Below are 26126 nucleotides of genomic sequence, written 5' to 3'. Positions count from 1 at the left end.
TTGTTGCTGTTATTAGTATTTTTCTTTATAATTTTTATTACAAAATGTTCTGAACACACACAAAAGCAGACAATTGTACACTGAACTCCATGTTCCCATTACACACCCTCACCAATAATCAATACAACCCCAATGTTATATCACTGTGTACACATTTCTTTGCCTTTTGCCACCTATAAAGTAAAAAAACTTTTACTGACCAGTGAAATTCTATGAATCATAAACTGTATTTTGATGTTACCATGAAATAATTGTGTAATATGGTAATTTAAAAATCGCTTCATCTTAGGAACACAAAACCTAAATAGACCAATTACTAGTAAGGAGATTGAATCAGTAATAAAAAACCCCCAAACAAACAAGAGTTCAGGACCAGATGGCTTCAGTGGTGAATTCTTCTAAACTTCAAAAAACCAAAACCAAAACCCCCTTTCATTCATTCATTCATTCATTCATTCATTCATTCATTCATCTTTAGAGGGGAAGGGAAGGACAGAAGGAGAGAAATATCAATGTGTGGTTGCCTCTCGTGGGTCTCCTGCTGGGAACTGGGCCTGCAACCCAGGCAAGTGCCCTGACTGGGAATTGAACTGCGACTGTCTGCTTCGCAGGCCTGTGCTCAATCCACTGAGCTACACCAGCCAGGGCAAACCCCTGTCTTTCTTAAGTGCTTCCAAAAAATTGAAGAAGGGAGGATTCCAAACATATTTTACAAGGCCAGCATTACCTTGATACCAAAACCCAACAAGGACACCACAAATAGAGACATAAATAGGTCAATATCCTTGATGAACACAGATGTAAAAGATCTCAACAAAGTATCAGTAAACTGCATTCAACAACACATTAAAAGGATCACAGATCATGACCAAGTGGGATTTACTCCAGGTATGAAAAAATGGTTCTGCACATCAATCGACATGATACAGCATATTAACATAACAGAACAAAAATTTTATGATCATTTTAGTAGATGCAGAAAAAGCATTTGGTAAAATTTACATCCGTTTATGATTAAAAACTTTCAACAAAGTGGGCACAGAAGAACGTACTCAATAGAAACACGTCTAACATCTAACACTATGCTCAGTGATGGAAAGCTGTAATTTCACTCAAAGATCAGGAACAAGACAAGGATGCCCATTCTCGCCATTTTTATACAACATAGTATTGAAGTGACAGCAATTAGGCAAGGAAAAAAAGGCATTCAAATAGAAAAAAAGGAAGTAAAATTGTCACTATTTGCAGATATGATATCATATAAAAACCCTAAACATTTCACCAAAAACTTGTTAGAATAAATTCAATCCAGTAAAGTCACAGGACACAAAATTAATACACAGAAATCTGTGGCAATGCACAAGTAACAAACTGTCAGAAAAAGAAATTAAGAAAGCCACCCCTTCTACAATTAAGTCAAAGAGAATACAATCCCTGACCAGCATGGGTCAGTTAGTTGAGCACTGTCCTGAAAAGCGAAAGGTCACTGGTTCAACTCCAAGTCAAGGCACATGCCTGGGTTATGGGCCTGGTCCCCAATTGGGGTGCACACAAGGGGCAACCAATTCATGTTTTTCTCCCTTTCTCCCTCCCTTCAACTCTCTAAAAATTGATGAACAAAATCTTTAAAAAAATGCAGGAATAAATTTATTAAGGCAGTGAACAATATGTAAACTGATGAAAGAAATGGAGGAAGACATAAATAATGGAAAGATATTCCATGCTTATGAAGTGGGAAGAATAATACTTTTAAAATTACAGGTATTTTAAAGCAATCTACAGGTTCAGTGGAATCCCTATCAAGATTCCAATGGCATATTCACAGAACTAAAACAAATAATCCTAAAATTTGTATAGAACCACAAAAGAGCCTTAATAGCCAAAACAATCTGGAGAAAGAACAACAAGAGGTTACCATGATCCCTGATTTCAAACTATACTACCAAGTTATACTAATCGAAACAATATGGTGCCCTGGCTGGTTTAGCCCAGTGGATTGAGTGCTGGCCTACAAACTGAAAGGTCACTGGTTTAATTCCCAGTCAGGGAACACGCCTGGGTTGCAGGCCAGGTCCCCAGCTGGCAGGGTGTGAGAGGCAACCAATTCATGTTTCTCCCCCTCTCTTTCTCCAACCCTTTATCTCTGTAAAAGTATGTAAGTACAATCTTTAAAAAAATGGAACAACAAAAAACACATACATACACAGGAGAATCAATGGAACAGAACTTAGAGCTCAGAAATAATCCTGTACATATACAATTTATGGCAAAGGAGACATGAATATACAATACTGGAGAAAGGACAGAATTTTCAATAAATGGTGCTAAGACAACTGGTCAGCCACATATGGAAGAATGAAACTAGATAACTATCTTATACCATACATAAAAAATTAACTCAAACTGGATTAAAGACTTGAAAGTAAGACCCAAAACTATAAAATTCTTAGGTAAAAAACGTTGAGGAAAGCTTAGTGATGTTTTTCTGAATCTGATTCCAAACGCAAAGAAAACAAAAGCAAAATAAATAAATAAGGGCCCTGGCTGGTGTAGCTCAGTGGATTGAGCGCGGGCCTGTGAACCACACTATCACGGTTCAATTCCCAGTCAGGGCACATGCCTGGGTTGCAGGCCAGTTCCCAGCAGGGGACTCACGAGAGGCAACCATACATTGATATTTCTGTCCTTCTCTCTTTCCTTTCCCCTCTAAAGATAAATAAATAAAATCTTTCAAAAGTAAATAAATAAATAAGACAACATCAAACAAAAAAGCTTCTACACAGCGAAGAAAACTATCATCAAAATGATATGGGAGATCAAACGATCACATACTGAAATGGGAGAAAATATGTACAAATCATTCATCTGAAAAGGTGCTAATATCCAAAACATAAAAGAACCCATACAACCAAACAACATCAACGACAACAAAACAGTGGGCAGAGGAGCTGAATAGAAATTTTCCCAAAGAAGACAAAGATAGCCAACACATAAAAAGATGTTTAAAACCACTAATTATTAGGGAAATGCAAGTCAAACCACAATGAGATGATCACCTCACACCTGTTAGAATGGCTATTAACAAAGAGACAGGAAATATCACGTGCAGGAGAACATACGGAGAAAAGGGAAGCTGCACCCACTGTTGGTGGGAGTGCACACTGGTGCAGCGCTATGGAAAACGGTATGGAGACTCCCCAAAGTCAAGAATAGAACAGCCACATGATCCAGCTATTCCACTTCTGGGCATTTACCCAAAGAATACAAAAACACGAATTTGAAAAGACGCATGCACTCCTATATTTACTGCACTAGTATTTGTAACAGTCAAGATATGGAAACAACCGAAGTGTGCAATGATAGATGAGTAGATTAAGTAGATAAAGATGTGGTATATATTGGATTTGCCAAAATATCCATTTAGTTTTTGCCACAAAATAAAAGATACATTTTCATTTTACCAATAACTTTATTGATTTGGTTATTTCGAGTATGTTGGCTATCTCCCATCATTGGCTTCTAGTAGGTAGAGGCCGGGGATGCTGCTAAACATCTTCCAATGCATAAGACAGCCCCACAGCAAAGAATTATTGGCCAAAATAGTACCAAGAAACTTCACAAAACACTTTTGACACATTTGATCAGTCACAGCACCTTCTCCATACACTGCACAAATCTATTTCTGTGTTTCAGCTGCATTTTTACCTTTCTTGAAATATAAAACCGTAATTCGCCAAAAATGTTTGCGTACCTTCCTCCATCTTCAATATAAAATGGCTGCACAAAAATTCACCAATTTTGATGTTTTTTAAAAAAATGCACACTGATATGACAGCTGTCACAATACAATCTAAAATTCCAAATGAAGTTAAAGACAATTAAGCCCTACTGGGTTGCAGGCCAGTTCCTTGCAGGCTAACTACCAGCAGGGGACGCACAAAAGGCAACCATACATTGATGTTTCTCTCCCTCTCTCCTTCCCCTCTAAAGATATACAAATAAATAAAATCTAAAAAAAAAAAAAAAAAAAGAAGAAGTGTTAAAACAAACTGGGAAAGAATATTTTTCAACAAATGGTTTTGGGTCAAGTGGATATCCACATGGCAAAGACTGAGGCTGAACTGCTTGCTACCTCCCACCATATTCTAAAATTAACTCAAAATGGGTCAAGGACCTAACTAACTTCTATAGTTTTAAGAACTAAAATTAAAATAGGTAAAGATTTCTTACATAGAACAGGAAAGAGCAAAAGCATAAGAAATACATAAAATTGACTAAGTAAAAAAATTTACTTTTTAAATATACTTTTAAGGAATTAAAGCACAAGCTACAAAGCAGGAAAATGTTTGCCAATATTATGTCTGATAAGACATACACACTCATATACAGAGTGTGCATGTATTTTAAAAGTCAAAAAATACAAAGTTTCATCTTAAAATGTGTTCTTTTGCCTGTCCAATTTTAATACTGATTAAAAAAATAATGCAAAAATAATGACTAAATAGTGTCTCATGTTAAATATTAGTGGGACTGATGAACTTATTGTCCTAACGCAGAGGCATCATATACAATAAACTTTTCCACTCCAATTTCTGAGCGGAAATTACTTACAAGTAATTAAGACAGAGAATGAAGACTTTGGGCGAAGATGGGAGGTGTAGGTAGACACACTGGGCCTCCTCACACAACCAAAATAAGGACAACAACAATTTAAAAACAAAAAACAACCAGAACTGACAGAACATTGAACTGTATGGAGGTCTGACAACCAAGGAGTTAAAGAAACATTCATCCAGACCGGTAGGAGGGGCGGAGACAGGAGTGGGACCTTCATGGCACGGCAGCAGATTGTGAAGCAAGTGGTCTCACATTCACGTGTAGATAAAACGGGAGGAACAACTGGGGAGTGAGACACACCATACAACTCAGGGTTCCAGGGTGGGGAAATAAAGACTCAAACCTCTGATTGAAAACACTGGTGGGGGTTGAGGCGGCAGTAGGAGAAACTCCCAGCCTTAAAGGAGAGTTCATTGGAGAGACCCACAGGGTCCTAGAAGGTACACAAGCCCACCCACATGGGAATCAGCACTAGAAGGGCCCAATTTGCTTGTGGGAAGCTACAGAAGTGACTGAAATCCATCAGAGAGCAGAGCCAACACCACTGCTCCCTCTCAGACCCCCTCTCCCACACATATAGTGTCACAACGCAGCAAGGTGGGTTACCCTGCCCTGGTGAACACCTAAGGCTCTGCCCCTTACTACATAACAGGAGTACTGAGGAAAAAAAAAAAAAGGCCCAAATGAAAGAACAGATCAAAGCTCCAGAAAAAATACAACTAAGCAATGAAGAGATAGCCAACCTATCAGATGCACAGTTCAAAACACTAGTAATGAGGACACTCACAAAATTTGTTGAGTATAGTCACAAATTAGTTGAAAAAAATGAAGGCTATGCTCAATGAAATGAAGGAAAATATAGAGAACAGTGACAGGGAGGAAACTGGGACTCAAATCAATGGCGTGGACCAGAAAGAAGAAACACTCAACCAGAAAAGAATGAAGAAACAAGAATTCAAAAAAATGAATTCTTTTTTCAGAGGTTTAGGAACCTCCAGGACATCTTTAAACGTTCCAACATCCGAATCATAGGGGTACAAGAAGAGGAGAAAGAACAACAAATTGAAAATTTATTTGAAAAAATAATAAAGGAGAACTTCTCCAATCTAGCCAAGGAAATAGATTTCCAGGAAGATCAGAGAGTCTCAAAGAAGTTGGACCCAAGGAGGAACACACCAAGGCACATCATAATTACATTACCCAAGATGAAAGATAGAGAATCTTAAAAGCAGCAAGAGAAATCAGCTGATTTCTTGAAAGAGACCTTGAAGGCAAGAAGGGACTGGAAAAAAGTATTCCAAGTCATGAAAGGCAAGGACCTGCACCCAAAATGACTATTCAGCAAAGCTTTCATTTAGAATGGAAGGGGAGATAAAGTGCTTCCCAGATAAGGTCAAGTTAAAGGAGTTCATCATCACCAAGCCATTATTATTATATGAAATGTTAAAAGGACTTATCTAAGATAAAAAATATTAACAGTGAAATGACAGCAAACTCACAGTTATTAATAACCACACCTAAAACAAAAAGATAAAACAAAGCAAACAATTAGAACAGGAACAGAATCACAGAAATAGAGATCACATGGAGGGTTATCTGCAGGGGAGTGGGAGGAGGAGAGAGGGGGAAAAGGTACAGAGAATAAGTAGCATAAATAGGTAGAAAATACACCGGGAGGTTAAGAATAGTACAGGAAATGGAGAAGCCAAAGAACTGACATGTATGGCCTATGGACATCAACTAAAGGGGGAAAAGGTAGGTGGGAGCAAGTGTGCAGGGTAGAGGGGAATAAAGGATGAAAATGGGACAACTGTTAAGAGCATAATCAATAAAATATATTTTTTAAAAAAAGAATCAAGGTTCATCTTTACAAAAAATATAGCTCTGGGTGTTAGAACAGGAAATGCAAACTAGACTAAATCTTTATTGTTCCCTTTTTCTTTTGTGAAGTTAAACCTCAGTTTTCACAGAATTATTACTACATTGTCTCCCTTACGGAAATACCCCCCTCCACACACACACACACACACACACACACACACACAACAAAACAAAACAAAACACATGTATATGGGTGGAGGGACTGAGCACAACAGAAAGAAAAAACACTTAACGAACATGGACAGCAGCGGGATGACTGCCGGGGCCAGGGGAGCGGTGAAGGTAGTTGGAGCAGGGATAGATGGAGATGGGACCTGGCGTGGGGAACACGCAATGCAGTGTACAGATGATGTGTCCTGGAATTTGCACCAGAAATCTGTATAATTTTGTTAATCAGGGTCACCCCAATAAATTCAAGAAAAAGAAAAAAGTATATATACATGCACACACATATGTATATGGCTTTTTGAAAAAGTGTCCTCTAATAAGTTGTGATGCGAATCCTTCCCTCCCTCCACAAGGAGCTTGAATATTTTGAGAAAAAACGTGCTTGAGTTATGCCTTACCTTCCCATATTAAATAAAAAGGTATAGAAATACGTTTTTTTTACCGATCAGTTCAGCGGGCTTATTGGGCCTCTTGTTAATAAACGTTTCAAAGGACTCCTTCATCAAGTTGATGAACTTCTCGTTCCTCTGAAAGCACACTTCTATCACGTGGTCCACTCTGTCCTTAAAATCCAGCAGGTCCTGCACCATATCTTTATCTTTTTCCGGATTGATGACAATTGTTGTCCCAAAAGTCTGCAAACACACACACATACTAAGTCATCAATAGGCCCGTGATACCACACACTTATTTTCTCCTACTATAAAACAATCATGACAGTGTACAAATTTCATAAATTCAGCCAGTATTCTAAAAACTAAGTAAGTACTGTAGTTCCTCTCTATCCTTGGGGAATCCATCCCAAGACCTCAACTGGATGCCTGACACCACCCACTCTGTGGTTGGAGAGCAACTACACACACACACAGTTTTTCCCTTTACGTACAGACATACAAGGACCCGAGAGCAACTACACACACACACACACACACACACACACACACACACACACACACACAGTTTTTCCCTTTACATACAGACATACAGGGACCCGAAGGTTCCTCTCTGGCATCACCTGATTACCAGCACTCCTACTCTCGCACTTGGGGCCATTATTGAGTAAAATAGGGCTATCTAAACAAAAGCACTGCGATACCATGACAGGCTACTAAGTGACCTATGGGCAGGTAGTGGATATTCTGTACAAAAGGATGATTCGTTTCCCAGGTGGGACAGCTAGAGATTTCACCACGCTACTTGGAATGGCTCCCAATTTAAAACTCACAAATCGCTGATTTCTGACATTTTCCATTTAATGTTTTTGGAATGCAGCTGACTGCAGGTAACTGAAACTGCAACAAGTGAAAATAAGGATAAGAGGGGCACCTCTGTAAAAAATGCTTTAGTGTTACAATTCTACTTCGGGAAGGATTTACAAATTACTGGAAATTTTCTGTTGCTTTTTGAAGAACTTTTACTTATAAATTCCTCAAACAGGCTAAAACATTAACCCAATACACCTATTTGGACTTCTTGAGTATAGTTTTCTTTCTCCTTCATTTCTAATTATAAACAGCATGGTTTTTGGCCTGTAATGTTTTTCATGTTCACTGACTTGAGAGAGAGAGGAAGAAAGGGAGGGAAGGGAGGGGGAGAAAAGGGAGAGAGAGTGAGAGAGACACAGGACTGGCTGCCTCCCATACGTGCTCCGACTGGGAACTGAATCCACAACATAAGTATATGCCTTGACTGGGAATAGAACCTTCAGCGTTTTGGTATATGGGACGATGCTCCAACCAGCTGAGCTAAACACTGGCCAGAGTGTTTAGCCTGTACTCCTAATTAAAAAATGCTACATTACCTGGCTGGTGCAGCTCAATGGATTGAGCACGAGCTGCGAACCAAAGGGTCACAGGTTCGATTCCCAGTCAGGGCACAAGCCTGGGTGGCAGGCCAGTTCCCCTGTGAGGGGTACGTGAGAGGCAACCGTATGCTGATGCTTCTCTCCCTCTCTTTCTCCTTCTCTAACCCTCTAAAAATAAATAAAAACTAAAAACAAAAAATGTTATATTAAACATTACTCAAAGTCTGTGTGACAATAGTTAGCTATTTGAAGACATAAACTACCAGCTGAAAGGTGTTACAATTAATCAAATTTTTTGAAAAACTGGTCTTACGTATATATTTACACTTAGACATCATTTATGCACATGGAGGTAGATTATTGGTGAAAAGGTACAAATAAATCAGCATAAATACCTCCTGGCCACTATGACTGCCAGGGGTCGGAGGGATTTACTTTTCACTCTACCATCTATACTGACTGCATTTAAAAATAATGTACGCACATTGCAAGCATGAACTTTATTTTGTTAATAACACACCGCCGAATGTAATCTCCCACTCCGCCGCAGTGTAACTCCTTATCACTAATGAACACTCAGGAACTGTGGTTGCATCACTGCCTTTTACTACCCAGATCAAAAATTGTGAAGGGGATCTTTTTGTGCTCAGCACCCATTGCTGTCCCCTCAGGGCTACCGCCGGCAAAACTCTAAATTTCCATTAGCTTTTCCTTAATGAAAAGCTCTACTGCTGATCCAGCTTGTCAGTCATGACCTGAAGCTCATATCGCTGTATAGGATTTTGGGGCGGTTATGTGTGTGTGTATAAGCTTTCAACCTGCAGACTGGTATGAAACCTCAGGCCTGATATTCTAGAAAGCAGCCTGAAAGTTTTATCTTAAAAAAAAAAACCCCCACAAAACACAAAACAACAAAACAAAAAAAACTTTAAAAAAAGATTTTATTTTTTAGAGAGAGGGGAGAGGAAGGATAAAGAGAATGAGAAAAACACTGATGTGCAAGAGAAACCTCAATTGGTTGCCTCCCACATGTCCCCAGATGGCAACCTGGCCCACAACCCAGCCATGTGCCCTGACTGGGAATTGAACCAGGAACCTTTTGGTTCACAGGCTGGTCCTTAAACCACTGAGACACACCAGACAGGGCAAGTTTATCTTTTTTATTTGACATTTTTCTTGTGATAATTAGATTCACATGCAGTAGAAATAGAAAAGAGATTCCCCATAAACCGCCTATTTTCTTGTGTTGTAACATCTGACAAAACTCCGGAACAGCATCGCCTCCAGTATATTGGTACTGGTACACTCTACTCAACTCACCCAGTTTTAACTCTGGCTCATTTGTGCATGGATTATGTTCTTTAGACTTTATCACCTGTGCAGGTTTGTGTACCCACCAGCATGGTCAAACACCCCAAGGATTCCTCCCGTTGCCTTTTTTATAACCATACAGTACACACACGCACGCTACAGAAACATGGAAGAGTATATTTATTTCCTAGATTGCCAGGAAATAAAGTAGCACACACACCAACTTGACCTACCAAAGGGTGTCGATAGTTCTCACTGTGCAAAGGCATGAGATCAGGTAGAAAAAGCAGATTCATAAAAAAAATGACTACTTTTTGAAAACATGAGTGTAAAATTAAATGTATGTGCTTATGCTGAGGATAAATAGCCTTTTAAGTCATGTTTATGCTTAGATGGTGTTCATCACTGTTGGTGTTACCATAAAAAAGTTTGCACGAGTGACATGGAAGGAAATGGAAGACTACCTTCCACCCCATCACCTGAGGTGAAAAGACAAAGGTACTGCCGGTTGGTCCACTCGGCCAGGGTACTGCAGTACCCTCAAGACGGGCCACCCACCCCTTGAGTAAGACAGACAGTGTCACTGTGAAGACAAACCCCACACACCTTGATGTACTCGCTCCAGTGCTGCAGCAGGATCTGCTGCCCGCCCTTCACTCGGCTGAACAGCTGGTACATCTGAGTGAGGTCCGGCACTCTGTTCTCGTCAAGTAGGTGATCGAGTCCTGGGATCACACAGTAGGTGTTAGCATCTCACATCAGCAAGTCAACATGAATACCAACTACAGTAAAATATAGTGTGCCTCGCAAAAAAATACTTAATGTAGAAATTTAGGGAGCATTGCTTCTATCTACACAGGGCAGCTGGTCTAGTGCAGTACCTGAGATAGATCCTATCAGGTGAAGCTCAGCTTTCTGACCATGCTGGGAGATACACACCTGATTTCTTCATGTCACTAAAGCCCTTTTAATCCACCAAAGTAGCCATGATCTGAAAAATGCTCACACCAACTCTCTGACCTAGGAGGTTCATGATTCCAAGTTCCTTCTGATTTAGTACACCAGTCCAAAAGTGTATTTGTCAAAGGATAAGCTATCAAATCTAATCTTTTAGATGAATAATTTTATCTACATGCATAAGAAACTGAGAAAAAGCACTTACTGTGTATTAGATATTTTGAAATACTTAACATAGCGTTTTAAAAGTTTTCCCCATTTTACGTATTTTAAATTTACAAAGACTTTCTAAAACCATACCACCATTAGAAGAACTCCCACTGGAGATTTTCTAAATACTGCTTCAGGGTAAGAGGCAGCTAAGTCAGAGAAGCTGTGAGCTGGCCGCGCCACTTCACAGTTGCGGCCCTTCTATGAGCGGGCACGGCCTGGGCACACTGAAGGGGGTCTCAAGGTGTGCCTGAGGCACTGGGGGTTGCAGCGAAGACCCTCAGTAAAAACTCCAATGTTTGCCATTTCTCTGAACTATATTTTCATCTACTGGTGCAAATTATTGTATAACTGATCTTACTGAATCTCTAAATAATGTTTTCTTAAGAGTCCAAATTTTACAGCTATTTTTTTAAATGCCTCTAATAAAATTTAGATCAAGCTCCTACATATATAAGACACCATTTTCTTGAAACAATATATATGACACCATTTTCTTGAAACAATATATACAAAGTTCTGTTTACTTGAAGTCCTTTTTTTCTTATAAAATGATTGACTTAAAAAAAAGAAAATGCCTAGTGTGAGTTCTGAATGCATTTATTTTAGATGGACCTCATTCATGTGCAGATACACCAGCTGTACAGGCTCCAGTGAGGCTTAAGTAGAAGGACATCCAGACTTGCAACCTGGCTCTTGGCTTAGGAGATGTGACTTGAGGCACCAATGTCAAGCTGCTGTTAGCCTCAGTTTTCTCACTTGTAAAATGGGGTTAAGGATTTCAATGGGTTGTTCAAGGACTAGAAGATATGTACGTGAAATACAGTGGGTGCTCAATAATGTGATGCTCTCTCCTTTTGGCATTACTGTGGTTTCACTTGGAAGTTCCACTTTGACTACCTGGGGAAGTAGAATACAAACGAATATATTTGGGTGCTATTTAGGGCCTTCCCAAAGTTAAACTTTGAGGTTTCTAATATCTTGAAACAAGATTCTGTAGTCCAAAAAGGACTTCCAAATGGTAACATTAAAAGTTTAAGTTGCTCTTTATTTAAGAGTTATAAAAAGTAACATTAAGTACTAGAGTGTTTATAAATAGTCTCACTGTTGTTGCAAAGCACCCACATTTCAATTACTCTTTAAAGCTTTAGGATCACAAGGGGAATATAAAATTAGCAATGTAATGTGTTCTATTTTCTGTCTGCCTATTTTCCACGGGAGTCAGGGTAAGAGAGTGTACAGTTTTCTGGCTTAAGCAGACCATGTATCTGGCCATTCATTTGACATTTAGCTGCTCAAAGGGCACAGGGAGGAAGTCTGTGCAATGAAGTACACCTGCACCTGCAGAAGCATTCTGAGCATTACCTGTATGTCGGTTACAGGGACAACGGCAAAAAGGAAGGAAGACGAATATTTAAAAGTACCCAGCTGCAAGATGTTTGTTGTCTGAAGGGTCTCTTGGAACCTTTTAGCCTAGATAGTATTTCACTGGACTTCAGCATAAACTGTAGTTCTACCACATGCCTTTCAACATTTTTCCTAACTAATTTCTCAAAGGCTAATTACTATGCTCACTATTGTTGATGATTTTTAGAGATAGTCTTATGACAAATGACAGATGTCCTGACATTTTGATTTGCAGTGTTTCACTCACTTTTTTAATAAACTGAGGACTATCATTCAGTTTAGCTGACACAAGAGTTAGGGAAATCTACCTTTCTGCAGAATTGCTGTTAAATGTTCTCCTAATAGCTGTTTCTCCACACACGCAATCAGTGGTTTCCTAAAGAAGGCAAAAAGAGAACATGTCAGAAGTATGGTTAGAGGAGAGACTTCAGTTAATGGTAAAAGATGGGGAGCTGACTGTTCACACAGATACTCAATGGAGCCAATCAGAAGCCAACGGGTTACAGGACAACAAGCATTTCCCTCACATACAGACAGTCGCCACCATTGTTAACACAGACCCTGAAGTATTTCTAAAAACAATTTACTGAACAACATAAATAGACCAATGAATGCAGGGAAAGGTGACACCAGAGACAGGCAAGTGTGCCCCACCCCACGATAAAAGTGTGCTCCCACATCTGCGTGGCAGTTGGCGTTCATGCTGTGGTCATTACTTGAATTTTACGTTTGCCCTCCATTATGCACCTTACTTCTTGGATTGCTACTGCATTTCTGCCTTCTTCTTCCACGCCAATCACTTCTCCAGGTCCTGTGAAACCCTGCCCCCCACTGTTACAGCTAAGCCTCTCTGTCCTCACTTCTGCTTTCCACCATTGTCATTTATCAAAATCCATCTCATGGAAGTGCCTCCGTGAAGTTTAAGTGGCACACCACACCCATGATATTTGAAAATTGGGAAATTCAGCAAGCCAGACTGCCATTATCACAGGGTGTACACAACCCATTATTCTTCCTGGGTTCATTATTCACAACTTTTTTTAAAAAAGATCAGAGAGTATCTGCTTCATGCCAAGGATTATTAATTTTGGCCACCTTCCCAAGCCACTTTATAAGAACTTTTCAATGTATCATTGTAATTAAACCTCACAGCAACCCAAGAAAAAGGCACGACAGACATTCTGGTCTCCATCCCACAGATGCGGAAACAAGAGTTCGGATGGTGTGGCCTGCCCAGATCACATGGCCAGGGCTGTGCTGGGAGTCGAGTTCAGGGAGCCATCAGCACCGTCTCCATTCTGCCTCCAGGAGGAGGAGGGGCAGTGACCCAGGGGAGCCGGGGGCTGGGGGAGGTGGGCCAGAGAGGAGAAAGTCACAGAGGGACAGTAAGAGGGGTCCGTCACTGCTGCTGCTTTTTGTCTTAACAGCTTTATTTGAAATAAAAATTATCATGGTATAAAATTCACCCGTTTAAAGTGTACAATTCAATGGATTTTAGAATGTTTACAGAGTTGTATAATCATCACCATGATGTAATTTTAGAACATTTTCATCATCCTAAAAGAAACTTCATACCCATCAGCACTTCCATTCTCTCCATCCACCCATCCTGCCTCCTGGTCAGAGGCAGACAGTAATTTCTACAGATTTTCCTATTCTGAACCTTGTCTATAAATGACATCTTGTTTTCTATGTTTGGCTCTTTAACTTAGCATAGTGTTGTTAAGGTCATTCATGTTGTAACAGGCGTTGGCACTCCATCTTCTTTATTGCTCAATAACGTTCCATTTTCTTTTACCCAGTCACCAGTGGACAATGGGTTGTTTCCACTTTTTGACTATTATGAATAATGCTCCTGTGGACATTTGTGTACAAGTTTCGTATGGATGTGTTTTCATTCCTCTATATATTTAGGGGCAGAATTGGTATATTGGAGAATCATATGGTAATTCTGTTAAACATTTTTAGGAAATACCAAATTGCTTCTCACAGCAGCTGACTTGGTTTACACTCTCACAAGCAATGCAGGAGGATTCTAATTTCTCCACATCCTCGCCAATGCTTTTGACTGCTGCTTCCCCTTTTTATTATAGTGATCCTGGTATTACATTGTCGTTTTGATTTACATTTCTGGGATGACTAACAATATTGAGCACCTTTTCATGCGCTCACTGATCACCTTAAAAAAATATTTTACTGATTTATTTTTAGAGAGATCGGAGGGAAAGAAAAGAGAGACAGAGGGAGAAACAGAGAGAGAGAAAGAGAAACATCTATGGGTTGCCTCTCACATGCTCCCAACTGGGGACCTGGCCTGTAACCCCGGCACGTGCCCTGACCAGAGACCAAGCCACGCAAGCCAGAGTGACTCACCCCTTCTTGACACTGTGTGGCCTAGGCTTTAGTTCTGCAGGGCAAAAAACTTAAAATCATTTTTCATTTCAACAGTTCAAGGAGTGCCTGCCATAGCCTAGATGCAATGACAGGTGGTGAGCCCGGGGGGCAGATAATAAACACAGAGGTGAGCAGAGCTCAGGAGCAGCCGTGGGGAATGAACTGTAGCATCTGAGGCCCTTTAAAGACTGATTTCATGACTTCCGCCAAGATGGAAGCATAGGTGGAAACACTGTGCCTTCTCCCACAACCAAGTTTGAATGCAACAAAGGTTTGGAGAACAAAGACACAGCCAAAAAACAGAAAATTGAATTATGCGGAAGTCCGACTACAACTAATCGTTCCACGGGGACGGTAAGAGGGGTGGAGCCAGCAGCGGAGTGGGGTCGGGCAGGACAAATCCCCTGACCTAGGCGTGCAAGTGGCCTGGACCCAGGGTGTGGGGCAGGCTGACCACGGTCGCACATTCGCGCACAGTGAGACGGACCGCGCAGGTCCCAGGGGGCGAGGGCTGATGGCGGTGGCAAACTCGAGTGCAGTGGGATGAAACGTGTGGGCCTGGTGACGGTGGCAGCTGCCACACCTGTGGGGGCCACAGCAGGAGACGGCAGACGGGACGCCATTGCTGCTCTTTGACCCCGCCCCCACATACAACCTCACAACTCAGCGACTGAGTTGCCCTGCTCTGGTGAACACCTAAGGCTCCGATCCTGCTACGGAACAGGCACGAACAGCCCAAAAGATGGCGCAAGAAGAACTCAAACTCCCAGAGCCAATAACGCTAAGTGACCGAGAAATTGCCAGCCTCTCTGAAGCACAATTCAAGACACTGTTTATCAGGATGCTCACAGAACTGGTTGATTATAGTCACAAATTAGAGGAACATATAAAGGCTAAACTAATTGAAATGAAGGGAGATACACAGGAAACCAATAGTGATGGAAAGGAAACTGGGACTCAAATCAATGGAATGGACCAGAAGGAAGAACGAAACAACCAACCAGAAAAGAATAAAGAAACAAGAATTCAAAAAAATGAGGAGAGGCTCAGGAACCTCCAGGACATCTTTAAACGTTCCAACATCCGAATTATAGGGGTACCAGAAGGGGGAAAGAAACAGCCATGAGTGGAAAACATATTTGAACAAATAATAAAGGAGAACTTCCCCAGTCTGGCAAAGGAAATAGACTTCCAGGAAATCTAGGAAGCTCAGAGAGTCCCAAAGAAGTTGGACCCAACAAGGAACACACCAAGGCACATCATAATTACATTAGCCAAGATGAAAATGAAGGAGAGAATCCTGGAAACAGCAAGAGATAAGGGGACAGTCACCTACAAAGGAGTTCCCATCAGACTGTCAGCGGATTTCTCAAAAGAGACCTTACAGGCAAGAAGGGGCTGGAAAGAAGTATTCCAAGTCATGAAATCCAGAGACCTACAGCCAAGATTGCTTTATCCAGCAAACTTTCATTTAGAATGGAAGGACAGATAAAGTGCTTCTCAGGTAAGGTCAAGTTCAAGGAGTTCATCATCACCAAGCCCTTGTTATATGAAATGCTAAAGGGACTTAAAAAAGAAAAAGAAGATGAAAAATATTAACAGTGAAAGGACAGCAAACTCACAGTTATTAACAACCACACCTAAAACAAAAGCAAACCAAGAGGACAGCTAGATCAGGAGTGGAACCATAGAAATGAAGAACACATGGAGGGTTAGCAACAGGGGAGTGGGAGGAAGAGAAGGGGGGAGAAGGCACAGAAAATAGCATAGACAGTAGGTAGAAAATAGATGGGGGGAGGGCGAGAATAGTGGGGGAAATATAGAATCTAAAGAACTTGAGACACGTGGTTATAAACTAAGGGGGGAGAATGGTGGGGGAGGGAGTGTGCGGGTGGAGGGGAATGAAGGGGGGGAATAGAACAACTGTAATGGTATAATCAATAACATATATTAAAAAAAAAGACTGATTTCATGAACTTCAGGAACAGTTCACTGATTTGTAGTAAGAGAACTCCTGCCACAGCATCTATGGGTCCTTTCAGGAGACTCACACTGAGAGGCAAAGGTCCCTTGGGCAGAGCCTGTGGAGTGACCTGGCTGTGTTCTTTGCATGAGGTTTCACGTGGATCAGTAAGGGGGTAGGTCACAAAGTACAGCACTGACAGACTGCAGCTCTCAAGCACACTTTTCATCTGTACTGTCACCTGCTGTGCTCTGAAAGAAGGCAGGTGGGATGTATGGCTTTGAGTCTGGAAGGGGTGCTCGAAGCCCAGCCTCTAAGGCAGGTGTGGGCTGTTTCTCCTTAGGTTTCCCTCTGCATTCCTTGAAAATTACTTTTTGGTTCAGCAGAAGGGAGGGTCGTTGGCGGGGGCCCGCGGGATGCCACTTCGGTGTGGGGCTCAATCGCAGCCACCCAGCCTGCTGCTTTTCTGGTGCACTCCTCCGGCCCACCCGACGAGATGGGCTGGTAGCTGGGCATGATTCCTTTTGTGCTCTGGGGGGCTGCTTTGAGCAGTGTCACCCTTTATACCGGAAAGCTGGTGGGCAGAGCGTGGAGCAAACAAAAGAACAAGAGAGTGGGGGAGGTGCTAGAGGAGAAAAAGGTAAATGCAGTGGAAAAGTTTCACACCATCGAGTATAAAGAGCAAGGTGGAGCACTTCCTCAGATGAAAGGGGCTCCTGGTGAGGACAACAGGGTGAGGACAACACGGTGAGGACAACACGTGGGAGCTAGGAGAGAACCTGGACTGCCCCAACCTCACTGGCCAGTTTCTACAGTCACAGAAAACTGCATGAGAGAGAAATCAGAAGCAGCTTGCATAAATCTGTCTCTGATTCTGAAGGTAAAGAGGAGGAGAGCAAACCAAAGAAGAAAGAAGAGTCAGAAAAGTCAAGAGGCTTTGCCCGGTGTTTGGAGCTGGAGCGGATTATGGGAACTGCAGACTCCTGGGAAGAACTTGGTCCTGGGGAAATGGGAAAACTCTGATGAGGCTGACATGGTCCCAGCCAAGGAAACCAATGTCAGGTGCCCCCCAGGTTGTCATATACTTCTACGAGGAGAGGCCACCATGGCATTCTTACCCCTTGGAGATGATGACAAAAAAGATGACAAGCATTAACTCTCCAGAGTACCAGCCCCTGTCACATATGACTGTGGGTTTCAAGGGGGGAGGGGAAGGAGTTCGACTTCTCTTGACACCATAGAGATGTCTTGAGATGTCTTTTGAAAAACGAATATAGTTTCTGTGCCGTACAGCAGCCCAAGGGCTTTAAAGCCATTCCATGCTGTATGGTTTGCACACCCATCCAAGTGGAGGGGAAGGAGCGTAAGTGTTTCAGGGTAACCCATTCTCCACTTTGCTGAGAAAAGAAAAGGGCCTTTTATGAAGGACAAAACTTGCCGAACGGGTTTGGGGAAGAGCAAAAAGTCACTGTAGATCTTCGAAGAGCATCTCCACAACCCATAGCCTTCTTCCTAATAGTGTTAACTGCATTTTTACAGCATAGCATGTGTGTAGTTTTGGCTATTCCTGGTGTATTATTTAGGGGTGTGTTAGGAACTGCCCTGCTTGGTTTCAGCAGCTATAATCCCTCGTTACTAAGGCTGAATAAAAAGACCTTGGGACCATAAGCCATTAGGGAGACAAAGCTTATCTTCCTTGCAGGGACACCGCCTCTGCCCCCTTTTACTTCACCATGACTGGCACGAGGGGGATGACTGGTTAGTGAATGACAGTTCGATTCCTCAAAGGAAGGATGACCTAAGACAGGAATGGTCAATGAAGGGGCCCTCAGGGAAGGGCTTGGGTGGGCTATAGAAAAAGGGGGTGATGGACCATGGCCCCTCAGCTTTGACATAGCCTAAGTCCTTATTCTGTCTGCAAGAAGTCTCCTAATCTCTTGGCTGCCTTACTTCCCCCACCTGACTTAAGCCTGAAACAATCCCAGAGGTGGGTGTGGCCCTGTGCTGGAAACCCTGTGCAGGTTTCCCAGGGCAATCAGGCCTAAGAAAGAATGCATAAAATCCTGTGAAACCTGCTTTACTAAGAATGCCCTCAATTAAAATAATAAGGGTCCAAGCATAGAATGAGTTTGTTTCTCCCAAGTTTTATGGCCCTTTAGCTAACTAACCCTGAATCAGGAATTGAGTTCTCTGAATGTTATCTATTGTTTGATCCTTACTGCCTGACAACGATTGATGAGCTTTATGTATACACCCTGTATTCCTATGCAAATTAAACCCAATAAAAGCTCAGTGAGGAACAGGCTCCTGATCCTTCTCTTCTGAGAGATCAGCCACCTTTCCTCCCCAAGCAGATCATTCATGTCTAAGTAGACTTATTCTCATCCACAGTGGACAGGAGGACTCTGCGGGCAAAGCTCCCCCACAGGGGTGGGTAGGGTGGTAAGGGAAGGAGTTGGGTAGGATTGTTTTTGTTAAAATTTGGGGCCTTGTTGGGGAAATGGGGAAATAATGGATAGAACAAACAACTAATGATTCAGTTCTGTGTCTAGAATATTTTATTTTTTCAAAAATGTCACTGCCAATCTAACTGAGGACTGTGAGGGACTACTGAAAAGCTATGAATGCCTGAAACTTATGAGCCAGGGTATTCTCTGCCGGAGCTTAATGCTGTTCCCAACAAAGTACTAAACCAGGCAATCAGTTTTCAAAGCTGCCACTTGGGGGGTGGAAACTGGTTGAGAAGAGACAGTCTTTTATTGGAGCACACACATAGGCAGATCATTCTAGTCTAGTCCAAATACACAGAGGGAGGTAAGAGCATAATTGGTAGGCACAAAATAGACAGAGGGAGGTAGAGGAAACAGAGAAGCCAAAGAACTTACACGTACAACCGTTGGACATGAACTAAGGAGGGGCGAATGCGGGAGGGAAAGGGGTTTTAGGCAGAGGGGGATAAAAGGGAGAAAAAACAATGGGAAAACTGTAATAGCCTAATCAATACATTATACTTTTAAAAAAAGATTACAATCAAAATTGCCTAATATTCAATTATATCCCATCAACATAAATAGAATACCTTGTCTCAAAACCCCCAAATGCCAAGTACCTCAGCTTGAATTACTCCCTTTGGATGGTAATTCATGAAAAAGCAGTTTATCTTATAAGTGCTGTGTAAATCAAAAATAATATAAGTAAAGTGTGCTAAGAGCAAAAATACTCGAGACAGTACTGGATGAGTCTACAAAGATTTATCGGACATTACCGGAATTTTAAAAGCCAGCCAGGAAAAGGTTTCACCTATGACTGAATTGCAAAAACTAAAACGAACAGTACTTACTGTGTGCTGTGGTCTAAATATGTGATTACTCGGTCTCCTTCTTCCTCTAAACGTTTACTTACATGGTTAAGATATTCTGGAACCTTCCAAACAAAACATTTAAACATGTCAGTAACAAAAAGATTCTTGATTCTACCCAAGAAGCTGAAATACTGTTTTCCTTACAAATATTTTTTTAAAAGCAAAATATATGTTCAAACCAAATGTTAACACAGATTAATGGGGGTAGAGGAGAGGTAAAGTGGAAAGTGTATGCAGATTGGGTGAAATACAGAGATGTTTCCTTAAACTCAACTCTGGAGATTAAAATGAACCTCTAGAACTAGGGCCAAGGCAGTACTGCACTGTTGTGCCTTGTTCACAATGAAGTCACGGGGATGAAGCCACAGGGCTCTCCATCACTGAGGCTCCACGGACAGGTGAGCAGCAGCACCTGGGTCAGAGGTTACAGAGCCTAATGGCACCCCATGGCCCGCACACAAAGGGGTCAGCAAAAACTAATCAACAGACTGGCTGTTCATTTGGGAATGCCAAACAGCGTGGTTGCAGAAGATCTGAAAGTGCACTTCCTATTTCCAGGGGCAAAGCGTGCCCCTGCTGTCATCTGACAGTGCAGCAAAGGCCCGATAACACAGGTCTTCGAGGTTCTGATCTAGTGACAGCAGCAAGGCCTGGTATCTGACATGAAACTCCCTCTTCAAATGTACTAGGCTGGCCAAAAAGTTTGTTTTTCCCCTGTAAAATGGCTCTAGTAGCATTTAGTTGTCTCTAACTTCATTTGGAGCAATTTTGTTGAGATTGTATTGGGATAGCTGTTGTATCAGCATGTATTTAAAAAACACACATCAAAATTGGTGTACTTTTGTGCAGCTATTTAAATACTGAAGATGGAAGACAATACACAACATTTTTGGCATATTATACTTTATTATTTCAAGAACAGTAAAAACACCACTAGAAACGCAAAAAAACAATTTGTGCATTATACGGAAAAAGTGCTGTGACTGATCAATTGTGTTGAAAGTGGTTCGCAAAGCTTTGTGCAGGAGATTTCTCACTGGGCAATTCTCCATGGACAGCTCCAGAACAGCTGATGTTGACAGCAATCAAACTGAGACATTAACTGGGAACAATTGACGTTATACCGCACGGGAGAGAGCCGACAAACTCAAAATATCCAAATTGATAAAGTTGTTGGTGAAAGTGAAAAATGTGTCTTTATTTTATGGAAAATACTAAACAGACTTTTTGGCCAACCCAATAGGATGAAGGAAACAATGGTCGGGTTCATCCTGCACAGTATCAATCAAGTACCACCTGGGTGATGGTCCCCAGGGGCTTCCTCTAAGACTGTGCTCTAACACCTGCAAAACTGACTGTCAAGTTTTCTGGATTTATATCACTGTGTATTTCACATGGCTTCTGGGGTAAATTTTTTTTTAATGAGTCACATATGTAACAATTTTTCATGTGTTAAATAGTCATCTTTCCTACTTAAGATTTACCTCTTGCTTCAACTTAAGTTCCTTTACATACTTTCTTTCAGAAGCTATCTTACTGCCTTTATTTTTATTTGGAGGGAAGGCAAAAAATGTTTCTAAGGAAAAGAAATTAAATTCTTACTATAGTAAGAATAAAGCTCGTTAATGAGGATTTCAGCCACATTGTAGCTTTCAAAAGATTTTCAATAAAATGCCTGCATGTGTGAAGACATACATTTCAAAAAAAGAAAAAACACTTAGAAATTACACTTAGATGCACATCTATGGAAACGAAATAAGGCAATTCATAAACAAACATTTCATTGTCTCACCTCTCTTTCTTGCATCAACCTTTGGCCTTCTGCAGCATATAAACAATTTGTCTCTTCCAAAAATTTCAGTTCAAATGAATCTTTGTACACCTAAGAAATGAACAGAGTTATCAACCAATAAGGAAAACTACCTTTTGAAGTGTTGGTGTACCCCAAATTTCAAGGGAGCACACTTGCAGTGGCCTGTACTAATAAGCTGCCTGTACCTGCCATTCCCTGGCTGAGGCCTCACAGGCCAGCTCAGTTGCCTCCTGTGTAGCTGACCCCAGAGGCTTAGCTAACCTTGGGTCAGCTATTCTTGGCTGGCCGACCTCTACTCAGCTGACTGGGGCAGCCCAGCCCACTTCACTGCTCTCTTCTGAGAGCACCACCACGCCCTTGTCCTTTTTCTACAGAGCACTGGGCCCATGTGGTAAAGGGTCTTTCTTTCTGTGGCTTGAGGTGTGGTGTTAGTCTAGGAGTCATTCACTTTCTGGGGGTTGAAAAAAAATTTCCCATATTTTCAACAAATGCTTCTATGATTTCTTTTTTTTGCACTTAAATCTTTGGTACATTCATTTATTTTGGTGTAAGTAGTTAAGCAGGGACTCAATTTTTTCCTTATATACTTACTATTAAAAGTTATTGGTAGTACATGTAGAATAATGAGATATTTACCTGAAGATCAGAGAGCATACTCAGCAGACTTCGTAATAAACTTCGGTCAACAGCTTCACCATTTCTTTCTTTTTCAATCAACAGCAGAATTCCATCAATAGTTTTACTCTGAACCATTTTATCACTAATAATATGGTTTCTAAATAGTTCTAATCCCATATCCCTGCACAAACAATAAAAAACCAAACTATATTTTAGTTTCACCTTTTAGAAATTTTAGGTGAAGCTCTAGCTGCATTATGAGTATCATCCAAATCTGTTTCTTCTGCTAATTCTCTACAACCAGGTGTCAAGAATGTTTAACTTTCATTTCTGGCCAGTCTCGTGTGCCTCGTGTGTCCTTCCTTATCAAGGCCATTATGTTTTCCTGGGACGGGTAGGCCACTGTGGCATGAGGAGTGCTGAGGCTTCACTAGGTCAAGCATGTCACCGAAAAGTATGTGAATCTCGCAAAACCCACAATTCACGCCATTCTTTCTGGGGGCACGAACAGAGATGCTCAAGGGTTTAGGAAGGCACCCTGCTCCAGTGCCCTCACCAGCCCTCTGTGTCCTTCCCTTTTGCATCTCTGGTCCTTCTACAGAGCTTGTCATCTAGCTGCTCCTCCCTGGTACTTGGTTCTCTCCTCTCTCTGGCCCTTTCAATCAGAGAACTGACATTAAAATGTGATTTTAAGCCCTGGCTGGTGTAGCTCAGTGGATAGAGTGTGGGCCTGCACACCAGAGGATCGTGGTTCGATTCCTAGTCAGGGCGCATGCCTGGATTGCAGGCCAGTTCCCAGCAGGGGACACATGAGAGGTAACCATACATTGATATTTCTCTCCCTCTCTCCTTTCCTTTCCCTCTAAAGATAAACAAATAAAATCTTTTAAAAAAAGTGATTTTAAGGGTTCTTCTTACTTCCTCAGCTCACTGCCTGAGGGATTTAGGAGGAAATGAAGCTGCCAGCTACTATCTATGAAAACCAGCGATAACAGACTGTGTGCAAAACACTTCTGTAGATTCCCTGGGTGCCAAACACTGAGGGGACCAAAATTCAGATCCCTGGGCTGAGCCAGATCTTCTGAATGGGCAGCCCAGGGACAGCATTGGTGGTGAGTGGTGAGCAGTGGCGGTGGCAGCGGCAACGGGAGCACTAATGGTAAGCAGTATTAATGGTGAGTGGCAGTAGCGGCAAGCACTGCGCACGCTGGTGAGCACTGGTTCTGGGGAGCCCTGTCTGTGTTGGGAACCTTCTCCTCTTGCATCGTGCCCCACAATCACAATGGCCCTTTCCTGTTCCCCGGAAAAGCTGTCCATCACAGTCTTCCCTAAATTTCAAAGAAGGATCAGTAAAGTCCAGTGGGCAGCGTCTGAGTTCAAGCCAGTCACCTGAGCTTGAATTCTGGCCCCCCATTCACACGTTTGCTGTGACTCCGAGCCAAGGAACTTAACCTCTGTGTGCCTGTTCTTCAGTAACACTAAATTACACATATTATTTCACATCTGTAAAACAGTTCATATTGGCCCAGGCAGGTACCCATTGCATAGGAAGTTCTGTCTGCTAGAATCTTCTTCCTAAAATCTAAATCTCAATTTAAGGCTTCAGAAGCAGCCCACCGACAGCCATCAGGGTATTTCATCAGCTTCATCTCTCCAGTTCTCCCACACAGGACACATTCTGGGTATGCTGCCGTCTAGTTTCCAATGTAGACTTACTTTCTGTCCTGCCTCTTCCTCTCTTAGCTACTGGGCCAACACATGCTCCTCCTTCCTCGTCCTTCCCTGTGTTTCTCACACACCTTCACCACGATTCTTGTACTACACTATCATGCTCAGTTTTTCTGCCAGTTGCAATGGACCGAGTGTGGTACCGTTTATGTTCTAAGCAATGTTTATAGTTTACATCATGGTTATGTTATAAATAACATTTATAAATTAAGAGATCAGGCTAGGTACCCTGACAACCCAGCTATAGGAACTTTTTGAACTTTCTGCCTTAGTTTCCCCATCTATAAAACAGAGACAATAAGTCACCCCTTACAGAGTTGTTCTAAGGATTAAGTAAATTAGTAGGTGTTGAGGCCCTTAGAAAAGGGCTTTGCCCAGAGTAGAAGCCATGTTACCAGTGTTACCAACCTCATCATTTCTCTGAATAGAAGCTATCTTTTCTGCGCGGTGCCTGCCTTATAGAGGCCGTGCATGAGCGTCTAGCGTGAAATGTGTAGGAGTCAGAGGAGATCAGAGAGGTATGTGGAACAAAGGGAGAAAGTATCATTAAGGAAGGGGAGAATTTCAATAAAGACGGTGTCCAAAGCTGCAAAGGCGTTAGTTTAGATATATATAAAAGTGACTATCGGGTCTGGTAACCAGGAGATCACTGATGTCTAAGGCGAGGGCAGCACCCACGTGGTAAAAGGAGAAATTATGCTGCTTACCGTTAGGGTGAAAAGTTGGTGAGTAAGTTGGAAAACAACTTTTTAAAGAATTCATGTTTAAAGGTAATGAGAGCATACAACATCACTTCTGAACAGAAGCGGAGTCCCCCGACCTTTCTCTCAGAGCAGAGGTGAGCACTTTGCTATCACCAACTCACTCCAGGTGATCTTGAAGTCCAGTGCTCAATTACAGAAATGTGGCTTCACACACTACTTCTGTGCTTGCCTGCTGCCTCCGCTGGAACACTCACTGCAAACTGGAGAACAAGCTAGAACTTGCTTCCCCTAAGCTGGCCTGCCCCAGCTCCACCCTGTCACCTTCACTGGTAATGGAGATGCTCCAACGCTACGATTCACCTGGGCCCAGATGTGTGCACTAGTGATTTTGGCTGACATAAAGGACCACAGACAAACGACCACATATGCCATCCAATTAAACCAGAAGACACAATCCAACATGCGATTTTAGTTACAGCAGCAGAGGCAGTTCTGCTGACTAGGGCACTCACCAGATAGAAGGAAGCATGGAATTCTGAAGTACATAAGTACGATCCAAAAATAGGAAAATACTTCTGATCATGATCTGGAAATTAGAAAAGAATCTACTTACGTATCTCATTAACAAGCTATTCAAGATAAGGCCATTTGAACTGTAACTGTGCTAGGTGTCTCAAATCTAACAATCACTGTTTCTTGATGAAAGGTGTTTCCCTCCAAGACCCTCAGGATTTATATCCCCCCAAACTTAATTGTTCCCCCTTAATTTTTGTTTTTCATCTCTTTTATCCAGAAATCTGACTGTAGGGATTTTAAAACACTTAGCCTGAAAGATACCTTTGAAGTTTGGTTATTTCCTGACTGATGTGATAAATCTCATTAGACTGGGGAGATGCTGGAAGCTTTTTAAACACTTCTTTTTACATTAGAATGAGGCTCTACTTGGACTCTGCTTTGCAAGCAGAGTGAGGACACAGGTTAATCAGCTGCTTTGCCATGCTAACATGCACACTGTAACCCTGTAATTCTCCTATCAGGGAACTCAACAGACTCTGTTGTAGAGGTTTGCTTACACTTGTAAGCAAAACCTCCCCAACAGACATTTATCCGTTTCTACCATCTACCAGGTGCCTGGCCCAGAACAGAGACACATTCACTGTCCCCTACTTACTCACGTAGGAAACAAAAGA

General features: G+C 41.8%; 1 protein-coding gene across 2 annotated transcripts in view; it reads right to left on the bottom strand.

The window, feature by feature from the left end:
- Nucleotides 1–26126, bottom strand: part of CUL4A (cullin 4A) — a 65930-nt gene that overhangs the window by 17817 nt on the left and 21987 nt on the right. For both annotated transcript variants that reach the window (XM_037042065.1, XM_037042066.1), the window contains exons 5-11: nucleotides 25449–25522; nucleotides 22523–22685; nucleotides 21866–21955; nucleotides 20053–20135; nucleotides 12664–12731; nucleotides 10388–10506; nucleotides 7109–7301 (exon numbers count right to left, since the gene is read on the bottom strand). In XM_037042065.1, the coding sequence (XP_036897960.1) occupies nucleotides 7109–7301; nucleotides 10388–10506; nucleotides 12664–12731; nucleotides 20053–20135; nucleotides 21866–21955; nucleotides 22523–22685; nucleotides 25449–25522 (790 nt within the window). The remainder of the gene's footprint in view (nucleotides 1–7108; nucleotides 7302–10387; nucleotides 10507–12663; nucleotides 12732–20052; nucleotides 20136–21865; nucleotides 21956–22522; nucleotides 22686–25448; nucleotides 25523–26126) is intronic.

Source organism: Sturnira hondurensis, unplaced genomic scaffold (genome assembly GCF_014824575.4).
Source record: "Sturnira hondurensis isolate 20B ecotype Veracruz unplaced genomic scaffold, ASM1482457v3 Scaffold0003681, whole genome shotgun sequence".
In the NCBI taxonomy this organism is placed as follows: Eukaryota; Metazoa; Chordata; class Mammalia; order Chiroptera; family Phyllostomidae; genus Sturnira; species Sturnira hondurensis.
The sequence above is the reverse complement of the archived record's forward strand: the minus strand, read 5'-3'. Positions and strand labels throughout refer to the sequence as shown.